A 10,770-nucleotide genomic window follows, 5' to 3' on the forward strand; every position below is an offset into this window, starting at 1 on the left:
GGTCAGTTTTAGTCCTCGCTGGCTTGTGACCTGAGGGAGGACCCCTTCCTGTCATTTCTCTCCCCGCTGGATGCTACTGTCTGCCCCTCCTCACTCAGACCCTCCTCCAGGGACTGTCCCCTGCACTCTGGGAGGAGGGGACCATTCGTGAGTAAAAAACTTCTGGGGCCCTAGACGGGGGCAGCTCTGGCAGAGGACTGGAGACGGTAGCTTGCTGTCTGCAGTACCACATCAGGCCCACTGTTGATGGGACCTGCAGCCTCTATGGCTGGTGGGAGTTTTGGGGTTGGTGTGAATGCCCTAGGCCTCACTTATTCAGAAGCATCTGGCCCACCTAACTTTTGGACAGAACTGTGTGGGGCACCCAGCACCATTAGTGTTCCTACTGTGGGCCAGATCACCTGGGGGCATCTCAGTGCAGCATGGCTGCTGCAGTAGGAAGGGCAAGCCGCCCTCCCAGCATCTGGGCACATATCTGGTTCTAACTTGAATCCAAATGCCTGGGGTCTACCTGAGCCGAATCCAGGTGGTAGAGTGATGGCAGGGGACACTGCCATCCTTATGGTTAGAGGTTAGAGGTCGGGGTGTTACCACTTCCCATCGCTGCACTCAGGAGCCACCTGAGTGTAGAAAAGCTACAGTTACAAATCCCATCACCATAGAGGAGAAATTTGTGTGAAGGGACAAGTACCAGTGTCCAGTACCGGGCACTGTGGTATCCTCTCCAAAACCAGTAGTAGCAGATACATACCTGGGGAAAATATCTGAGTTGTACACAAAGGCCGGCTGCATGTTGATGGTGGTGGTCTCAGACAGGGGATCTGGCAAACCTGAATCCATTATGCTTCTTCTGGGTAGCTGGACTGCAGAAGAGGTTAGCTTTTTATCTTGTGCTAGGGCTAATGGGTTTCCCAGTGGAATAGACTTGTTAGGCTTCTTCCTATTGTTGGCCCCAGATGTGGGCTAAAGGGTGAGTTCTGAGTCCAAGTTTCTGGGTTTCAAGCTTCACTTGAAATGTGGGTACCTCTGATGACCAACTCCACAGGTAAATAAGTCGAGGCTTGGGTCCAGGCATTGCTGCCACTGGGTGCTGTGTTCTCACAACCAAGAACAGCCACGTGATATGGGTAGTGGTTCTCCTTGGAGTCAGAGGTAGACTGGAAAATAACAGTCTGAGGAGCAGGTGTGGTTTCTATAGCATCTGTGTCAAAGACTGGTTTGGCATCTGTCGCGATGCCATCTGCTGGAGCATAGATAACTGCCAAAGCCATAGGTGGGGGCTGGGGAAAACAGGAGCTGAAGCCATAGATGTGGGGTTGGGGAAAACAGGAGCTGAAGCCATAGATGTGGGGCTGGGGAAAAAGGAACTGAAGCCACAGATGTGAGGTTGGGGAAAACAGGAGCTGAAGCCATGGATGGGGGGTTGGGGGAAACAGGGGCTGAAGCTATAGTTGGGGGGCTGGGGGAGGCAGGACCCAAAATCATAATTTGAGAACTGAGGGAAACAGCCAAAGTCCTAGATGGGGGGGGGATGTGAGGGAAGACAGGACACAAAGCCATAGATGGGGGGGTGAGGGAAGACAGGACACAAAGCCATAGATGGGGGGGTGGGACAGGGGAGACAGTGGCCGGACCCAAGAGGGAGGGATGGGGAAGACATAGGCTGGAGTTCTAGATAGTGGGCCTGGGGAAACCAGGACCCAAGGCCGCAGGTGGGGGCCCGGGAAAGACGGCAGCCGGAGCCCCAGACGAGGGCCCGGGGAAGACGGCAGCCGGAGCCCCAGGTGGGGGCCCGGGGAAGACGGCAGCCGGAGCCCCAGATGAGGGCCCGGGGAAGACGACAGCCGGAGCCCCAGATGAGGGCCCGGGGAAGACGGCAGCCGGAGCCCCAGCGCGGCTGGAGACCATGGGCACAAATGAGAGTGTCGTGCGTGGTCTCTGTGCAGTGTGTGTCTGCTGCACCCCAATCCCTGGGGGAGACCGAAAAATCATAGCTTTAGAAGGGGGCGTAGTGTCCATGGCTGTGATGCCCGGATCTGAAGAAGACGGGGAGGTCACACTTCCAGATGCCGGGACTGTGGTGGGAAAAGGGACGGCAGTAGCAGGGATGGGCTGCACAGTTAGAACAGAGAAGGCAGCCGGAGTCCCTGATGAGGGCCCGGGGAAGACGGCAGCCGGAGCCCCAGATGGGGGCCCGGGGAAGACGGCAGCTGGAGCCCCAGATGAGGGCCCGGGGAAGACGGCAGCCGGAGCCGCAGGTGGGGGCCCGGGGAAGACGGCAGCCGGTGCCCCAGGTGAGGGCCCGGGGAAGACGGCAGCCCGAGCCCCAGGTGGGGGCCCGGGGAAGACGGCAGCCGGAGCCGCAGGTGGGGGCCCGGGGAAGACGGCAGCCGGTGCCCCAGGTGGGGGCCCGGGGAAGACGGCAGCCGGAGCCCCAGGTGGGGGCCCGGGGAAGACGGCAGCCGGAGCCCCAGACGAGGGCCCGGGGAAGACGGCAGCCGGAGCCCCAGCGCAGCTGGAGACCATGGGCACAAATGAGAGTGTCGTGCCTGGTGCAGTGTGTGTCTGCTGCACCCCAATCCCTGGGGGAGACCGAAAAATCATAGCTTTAGAAGGGGGTGTAGTGTCCATGGCTGTGATGCCCGGATCTGAAGAAGACGGGGAGGTCACACTTCCAGATGCCGGGACTGTGGTGGGAAAAGGGACGGCAGTAGCAGGGATGGGCTGCACAGTTAGAACAGAGAAGGCAGCCGGAGTCCCTGATGAGGGCCCGGGGAAGATGGCAGCCGGAGCCCCAGATGAGGGCCCGGGGAAGACGGCAGCCGGTGCCGCAGGTGGGGGCCCGGGGAAGACAGCAGCCGGAGCCCCAGATGATGGCCCGGGGAACACGGCAGCCGGAGCCCCAGATGGGGGCCCGGGGAAGACGGCAGCCGGAGCCCCAGATGATGGCCCGGGGAAGACGACAGCCGGAGCCCCAGATGAGGGCCCGGGGAAGACGGCAGCCGGAGCCCCAGGTGGGGGCCCGGGGAAGACGGCAGCCGGAGCCCCAGATGAGGGCCCGGGGAAGACGACAGCCGGAGCCCCAGATGAGGGCCCGGGGAAGACGGCAGCCGGAGCCCCAGCGCGACTGGAGACCATGGGCATAAATGAGAGTGTCGTGCCTGGTGCAGTGTGTGTCTGCTGCACCCCAATCCCTGGGGGAGACCGAAAAATCATAGCTTTAGAAGGGGGTGTAGTGTCCATGGCTGTGATGCCTGGATCTGAAGAAGACGGGGAGGTCACACTTCCAGATGCCGGGACTGTGGTGGGAAAAGGGATGGCAGTAGCAGGGATGGGCTGCACAGTTAGAACAGAGAAGGCAGCCGGAGCCCCAGATGGGGGCCCGGGGAAGACGGCAGCTGGAGCCCCAGATGAGGGCCCGGGGAAGACGGCAGCCGGAGCCCCAGATGGGGGCCCGGGGAAGACGGCAGCTGGAGCCCCAGATGAGGGCCCGGGGAAGACGGCAGCCGGAGCCGCAGGTGGGGGCCCGGGGAAGACGGCAGCCGGAGCCCCAGATGAGGGCCCGGGGAAGACGGCAGCCGGAGCCCCAGCGCGGGTGGAGACCATGGGCATAAATGAGAGTGTCGTGCCTGGTGCAGTGTGTGTCTGCTGCACCCCAATCCCTGGGGGAGACCGAAAAATCATAGCTTTAGAAGGGGGTGTAGTGTCCATGGCTGTGATGCCCGGATCTGAAGAAGACGGGGAGGTCACACTTCCAGATGCCGGGACTGTGGTGGGAAAAGGGACGGCAGTAGCAGGGATGGGCTGCACAGTCAGAATAGCGGGGGCGATGGGAGGGTTTGGAAGAGGGGTGAGTAAGGATAAGGGAGGGGCAGGATCTACACACATGGGTGTTGGGGATTCAGTTCTGTAGGAGGGTGGTGGTAAGGAGAGGGTTGGGGTGCTCAGTGGTTTGGAGAGGTCAGAAGTAAAAGGGGGTGCTGCTCTGACTGAACACCGAGTGCCTTCATCCTTCTTAAGGTTCATTCCCACAATGGGATTGCAAACTGGAGGAAGACGAGCACGTGCAGCAGTAGCAGCGTGAGAGTACACGGGGGCTGTGTGTCTTGCCCCCTGATCCAGACAAGTTGTCAGGCAAGGTGGACGGCCAGCCAGACTGAGGAATCTGGAGTTCCGGTCGGCCAAATTGCTGGTAGCAGGAGGGACCGCCAAAGTGTGACTGACCGGAATCAGGGAGCCTGTCGTCCCTGGGGCAGGCGGAGGGACACTGTGGCGTCGCATGGCCTTCCTTGCATCTTTCAGGATTTTGTTCCGCTGACGCTGCATGCTTTGTTTCAGGGTGCCCCAGGTTTTGGCGAGAGTCATGCCTGGAAGCTTCGGAGGAGGGGGAAGGTTGCTGCGACCCCACGGCAGAGGCAGCGGTGGTGGCACTGGTGGCAGCAGTGGCGGCAGTGGCAGAAAAAGCGGCACGGGTGTCTTCCGCTTGACGGGGTGCCTACTGCTGGCAGATCCCAGGGGCGAAGAGCTTCTCCGTGGGGTGTCTGAAGGTTGTTTATGCTGCAGCACCTTCCCGGAAATCAGTGACTCTGGGGAGCTGGGTCGGTGGTCTTCTCCCAGCACCTCTACTGGCCTCTCGGGCAGCAGGTTGCAGCACGGACCTGGGGCAGAGAGCACCGTGGCCAGGGGCCCAGGTTGCAAGGGAGGCTGGCCGTCTCCACCAGTGCCGGCTGAGCAGATGGCGGGGCTTCCGGAGGAATTCAGCCGAGACCCCTGGGCTTTCTCACGGAAGCTGCCTTCTGGGTGCACCGGAAGGAGGTTTGGAGGCTCAGGACTGCACTGCAGGGATGTGAGGACCCCGCTGGTCTCCTGGGGCCTGGGTGTCCCTGTCACATCCCCACTGTGGTACAGACCATCGTCCTGTCCTTCGGCCTCTGCGTGGCCTTCCTCCTTTGTCATGCCTTCCCTGGGCTCTTCTTGGCCCATCACCTCTCTCTCCTTTGCGCAAGGAAGTGGGAGGTGACTGGTTGGTACCAGCTTCCCAGGCTTGACCACCTGAGCAGGTAGCTCAGGTAGTGAACTCAGGAGCGTAGTTGCCCATACAGTATTGATTGCACACCAAAACGCCAGAGAATAGAGTGTGAAACTGGGAGAGTGCCTCCCTAGCTTCTGACTCCACTCGTGGTCAAGCATGCACTGGAGGGGGGAGTCCTCAGCCTGGCCTTTGTGATGAGTCCATGGTATACGTGTCACAGAGAAACTGTGCTGCGCGCGCGTGGGTGTGGCAAATTACAGGGCAAAGGGCAGGGCCCCAGCGCATGACCCCTCCCAGGCTCTCTAGCAGCTGAGACTTCCCACTGTGGGCGGCAGGTGTTTGGCACCAGAGGGGCCACCATGCAAAGACTGGTAAGGACTGTGGGGGCCTCCTCCTCCAGAGCTCATCCTGTCTAGCACCTCCTCATGCAGCCCCCTTGGTGCCTGCATTTGTATCGGTCAGCCCTTCCCTGCCTGTGTCTCAGAGGCCTGTGCAAAGCTGAGTGCAAGAGCCACCCATCCTGTCGGGGGGTGGTCCAGCACCTATGGGGACCTCCCCAGCTTCTCTGCGAGACCTGGAACCAGGAGCACCTTCTCCACTGCTGCTCCTCTGCCATCATCACCAGCCGGCAGGGAATGCAGAGCCCTCACCTGGCCGGATGCTGCCCCCCACAACCTCCCTTCCTGGCAGGTAAGGCTCTTCACGTCTTTTTAGAAATTTGGTACAACAGTTCGACTTTAGACTGGTCTTCAGGGTGTGCAGAGAGTGATGGCTTAGCCAGGATTTGAACCAAGCCTTCTCTGGGCTGTGGTGCCTCCTGGTCATCCATGCTTCATGTATGACTGTTCTTTTCTTGTACTCCTGATGACAATCAGCCCCAAGTGTCATACCGATAATGAGCCTATATCCTACCCTGTAGAGGTTTTCTTTTGCTCAGTTCATGAGTTGATCACCTACCGCACTGGGTTCTGATCTCAGAAGATGCAGGTGAGGGACCACCAGTTGTCAGCAGAGCACCAGCGGAGGTTTTCCCTTTGGTCTAGTTTGAAGAATCCAGATGTGTAAAGATTATAGTCTAGATAAAGCGTGGGCTTTCCTGAAAGAAATTTACCAGTGAATTATTCTGTATGGATTAGAAGCCAATTTCTATGGATGGCCTTCCTGGAGTATGTTCAGTGAGGCAACTCATTCACGTCTAGAAAGCAAACACATAATTTATTGCAGCTTCATAGCGGAGCACTGTGTCAGTTTAGAATAGTACAATTTGGTCACTGTGAGCATGTCAGCTTGGTCCACTCTTTACTACTATATATAATTCTAGAGATTCTTATGCCCAGGAGAGAAGACGCACTCTTGTGTGTCTAGAACAAGGGAAACATGTTATTATTCACAAGGTAGAAGCTTCAAAAGAATGGGAAAGAACTGAAAAATCCTAGTCTAACATGGCTTTATTGAGTTTAAATCTTGTTTCTTTGGCTTACTTCATTGGAGTGTTTTCTTTCTCCTGGGCTGACATGTGGTTACACATTAGGCATGTGACATGTAGAGGTTTCAGAACCCAGAATTGTATTGATCAGTGAAACTTGATTTATATATTTTCATTTAAAATATATTTAAAATAACACTGGACATAATTCATATATTATAAATTAGTTTTGCCCTCTGCTCTTGAGATTCTTTTTCTAGTATGTCAGAGTAAATTTGGACTTCCATCCCCAATAAGACTTGAGATTGGAGGACACAAAAGGTTTTTCTCAGACCTAAATTATGTCTGAAAAAAGCGAGAAATGTCATAAGCCCTATGTGACCTCTCTAGGAGCAGAAATGATTTACAGCCGTGGCATTTAACCATAATTCCTTGATCTCGTTTGAGAAGAGTTCAGTAAGGAACAACCTCTTGATTTTTGTTTCTTCCCTGTTTCCTTGTCTTGCTTACCAACAATCCATTGTAATCCATGAATTAATATGACATCAGGCTGAGTGGTCTCTGGAGCTCATTCGAGTAACTTTTTTCCCTAAAATAACTTTAATTTCCTTGTTTTTCAGTTCCTCTTGTCTCCTTGCCCTTTACTAAAACCAGAATTCACCAAAAGCTGACTGGCTTTGTGCTGACCCTTCTTAGGACAATCTTTCCTTAATTATTTTACTCATCACTCTCTTTCATTTTTTGCCTTCTAGAAATATGTTGAAAGCTTTCTGTAGTTGATGACTTCCACAACCTCTTGGCTTTTATTGGCTTGTTAATTTTGGTATTTTTACAGTTATTTAAATATGGTTTCAGAAAGAAGAGAAAGTAAATATGTGTTCTAGTCTGCATCTTGAGCTGAAAATCCCTGTCAGTTCTAGCATCCAGCATTTCCATGCGGGGGGGGGGGGGGGGGGAGGTGGGGGGGAAACCTTGGCATTAATAGGTGTAACACTCAAGATTTCAGCTTTTCTTGGGCAATCACTAAGGACTTAGTATGTGGTAATTTCTAATGCTGCTGCTAAGTTGCGTCAGTTGTGTACTGACTCTGTGCGACCCCATAGTTGGCAGCCCACCAGGCTCCTCCGTCCCTAGGATTCTCCAGGCAAGAATACTGGAGTGGGTTGCCATTTCCTTCTCCAGTGCATGAAAGTGAAAAGTGAAAGTGAAGTCGCTCAGTCGCGTCCGACTCCTCGTGACCCCATGGACTGTAGCCTACCAGGCTCCTCTGTCCATGGGATTTCCCAGGCAAGAGTACTGGAGTGGGTTGCCATTGGGTTGCCATTGCCTTCTCCAAATTTCTAATGGGAAAGTAATAATAACTAGTTCATGGATTATTTGAGAATTACATTAGATAATGAAGATGCAAATGCTTTCTAAAGTTTAAAAGTCCATACAAATGTTTTTGGTTATTGATTTGTTGCTACTTCAGTTTTACTTGACAGTGATTTATGACCTTGCTTATGTGAGAAGATGCCTTCTGATTTGTTGTTTTGAAAGTTAGATTATATTTTTCAACAGCTCAATGAAAATAGCACCATTTCTGAAGGTTAAGGGTGAAACCGTGAATGTCTCTTGACACCTGTCACTTTACAATATTTTCAGCAGCTAATTCACTCATGGATTCCTCCTCCCAGTTTTGTTGTGGACCTACTACCAGCCCGATGATTTCCATCAGGTGTTGGAAAACATTTTCTGGAGTTTTACATATGTATCTTAGACTCGGTGGGCCGCATACAGTTTCTGTAGCTTCTCCTCCTCCTCTTTCTTCAGCAGCCTTTCAAAATGTGAGGTTCAGTATTAGCTCAGCAGTCATAAAAGAACAGGCTGAGCTCACAGTGATTTGTGAGCAATTATTTGCCAGTCCCTGCTCTACATTGTCACTGAATAAGAGGTGCGTTTTTGAGTAAATCATGTCTTTGAGTCAACTCTTGGTCTTCCGGAGCTTGTCCTTACTCTCTTGCAGTTTCTAATCAACAGGGCATTCAGAGAGATCCTGTTAAAACGTAAATCGGGTCGTATTGCTCAGATCTCTTCAGTGACTTAAAAAGCAAAGTCCTCAGAGTGCCTCCACAGGCCTAGAAATCTGGGCCTCTGTTTCTTCCTGACTTGTTCCTTCTCCTCTCTGCTTTGCTCACTCTATTTCCCACGCGCTGACACCCTTTCTGTCCTTGAATACTCTAGGCACATTCTTGCCTCCTCCTCTTGCCATCTGACTGTTCCTTCTGCTGGGAATATTCATTCCCCAGATATGCACCTTGCTCCCTTCCACAACCACCTTAAATTCCTTGATACATTTTATCTTCCCCATAAAGCCTTCATTTATTACTTCATTTCAAGTGGCAGGTGCCTTCTATCAGCCATCTCCATCTCCCTACCATGCTTTCTATTTTTTCCCTAGCACTTACCTGATATACTAGTTATTCTATGCATCTATGTAATTTTTATTTACATATTTATACTTATATTTTTTTATATTTGCTTGTTTATTTTTGTCTGCCCCCTCAATTGGAGAGAGGGTATATTCATCTGTGTTGATCACTGCCGTGTCATCACCCTACAAAACATACTGAAGAATGGTGCCTGAAATTTGATAAGGGATTAAGAAATTGGCCACATCACTAAATAGGTACACAAATTAATGAACAAATCTCCAGGGCTTCTGGATTGAGGGCTAATGAAAAGAGGAAGGAAAATGGTTGGGACAGGGTACTACAAGAAGTAGAATTTGGAATACTCTGATAGCTATCCTAATAGATAAGGTCTTGTTAATTTAGATAGTTTTTTTTTTTTTATTTGACAATATTATATTGGTTGGTTTTGCCATACATTGACATGAATCTGCCCCGGGTGTAGAGAGCTGGCAACTAGGGACACACAGCATCAAGATTTTTATAATACATTGTGTAGAGTTCTTTTTAAGTGTGCACAGATATCACTGAAAATCTATGCATGTGTGCATGCCTCTATTACTTTATTTAGTGCTTTACAAGAGCCCCTCAAGGGCAGGGTTATAGTAAGTATCAGTATCTTTCCTTTATGATGAGGCTAAATTTGTTCAAAATTATATCATAATTTATTTGTGTCTGTGAAACTAGACTTAGTTTTTGAGTAGACCCTCCCTAGAAATCTATGACATTAATAAAACCAACAAACATGTGTTCAGCTTCCAGTGATACACATACTACCGACTCAATTATGGGCCATCCATTTTAATGAAGGCAAGAAGTGATTTAACAAATACAGAGCAAAGAGAGTATTAAGTTTTGTCCTCTGTTAATATTAGTAATGGATAAAGAGGGCTCTAACACCTTCAAGATAGCTTGAGACCATCATCTCTGTGTCATGGCAGAGGGATGTTCAGCCAGGATATTGTTCTCTGTCACTCAGAAAAATACCCATAATGGATAATTATACCTACTGAGTCGGATATGGGATATCTGGGTGATTAGGAGTCCTTGAGCATGATTCTTTCAGATGCCTTAACTACAAGATGAAGCTAGCAGCTTTGGACACTTTCAGCAGTGAAGAGTTTGGATGTTCATTTTTGTGCTGAATGAAATGAGCTTATTTCTTCTTGGAAAGCCTCCCACATACCATTTCTAACCTCTGTTTTCTGTTTGGAAAGACTTTTAGAAATTAAAGATCAAGATCAAGATCTTTCTTGGGTGGAAGAACTCAAGACCCCAGCATGGATGGTATGGTCCCAATCACATTTGTAAAAAGCAAAAGGAACCATCATCTCTGAATCTACAAGTAATTGAGAACAGGCTTCTTCTAAGGATGGGGGATATTTTTGTTTATGGGGAGAGGGTCAGGTCAGAGGGAGAATGACAGTGACTAAAACACCATTCAGTTCAGTTCAGTCGCTCAGTCGTGTCCGACTCTTTGCTACCCCATGAATCACACCATTACACACCCTTATATTTTTAATCTTTATAAGAGAAAATAAAACAAATCTTACTCAAAAAAAAAAATCAAGATAAAAATAAATCGCAACTTAACTGATACATGGAATATTTTTCTGACTTAAAAGACCATGCAGAATTAAATATGACCAAGTTCAAATCTGAGCTACTAGGGCTTCTCTGGTAGCTCAGATGGTAAAGAATCTGCTTTCTATGCAGGAGACCTGGTTTCAATCCCTGGGTTGGGAAGATCCCCTGGAGAAGGAAGTGGCAACCCATTCCGATATTCTTGCCAGGAAAATCCCATGGACAGAGGAACCTGGCAGGCTACAGTCCATAGGGTCACCAAGTCAGACAGGACTGAA

The 10,770-nt window shown here is 51.1% G+C and overlaps 1 protein-coding gene across 1 annotated transcript; it reads right to left on the minus strand.

Moving 5' to 3' along the window:
- Positions 1-1,671: 1,671 nt before the first annotated feature.
- On the minus strand, positions 1,672-5,920 carry LOC148776803 (uncharacterized). Its single transcript, XM_088840237.1, has 5 exons — positions 5,683-5,920; positions 3,380-5,219; positions 2,771-3,127; positions 2,145-2,515; positions 1,672-1,886 (listed from the first exon to the last, which is right to left on the minus strand). Exons 1-5 carry the CDS (start codon positions 5,918-5,920, stop codon positions 1,672-1,674), a joined length of 3,021 nt encoding a protein of 1,006 aa, XP_088696363.1.
- Positions 5,921-10,770: the final 4,850 nt, after the last annotated feature.

Source organism: Moschus berezovskii, chromosome 9 (genome assembly GCF_049115385.1).
Source record: "Moschus berezovskii isolate FMDL1 chromosome 9, NW_MosBer_1.0, whole genome shotgun sequence".
NCBI lineage: Eukaryota > Metazoa > Chordata > Mammalia > Artiodactyla > Moschidae > Moschus > Moschus berezovskii.

What these genes read in the sequence shown, in the direction of transcription:
- LOC148776803 (XM_088840237.1), bottom strand. Translation starts at nt 5,920, where the DNA reads ATGACACTTGGGGCTGATTGTCATCAGGAGTACAAGAAAAGAACAGTC. An exon ending in GGGGGGCAGCATCCGGCCAG is followed by an intron (nt 5,220 to 5,682) that starts GTGAGGGCTCTG and finishes CTCATCACAAAG; the next exon opens with GCCAGGCTGAGGACTCCCCC. An exon ending in CCGGCTGCCATCTTCCCCGG is followed by an intron (nt 2,516 to 2,770) that starts GCCCTCATCAGG and finishes CATGGTCTCCAG; the next exon opens with CTGCGCTGGGGCTCCGGCTG.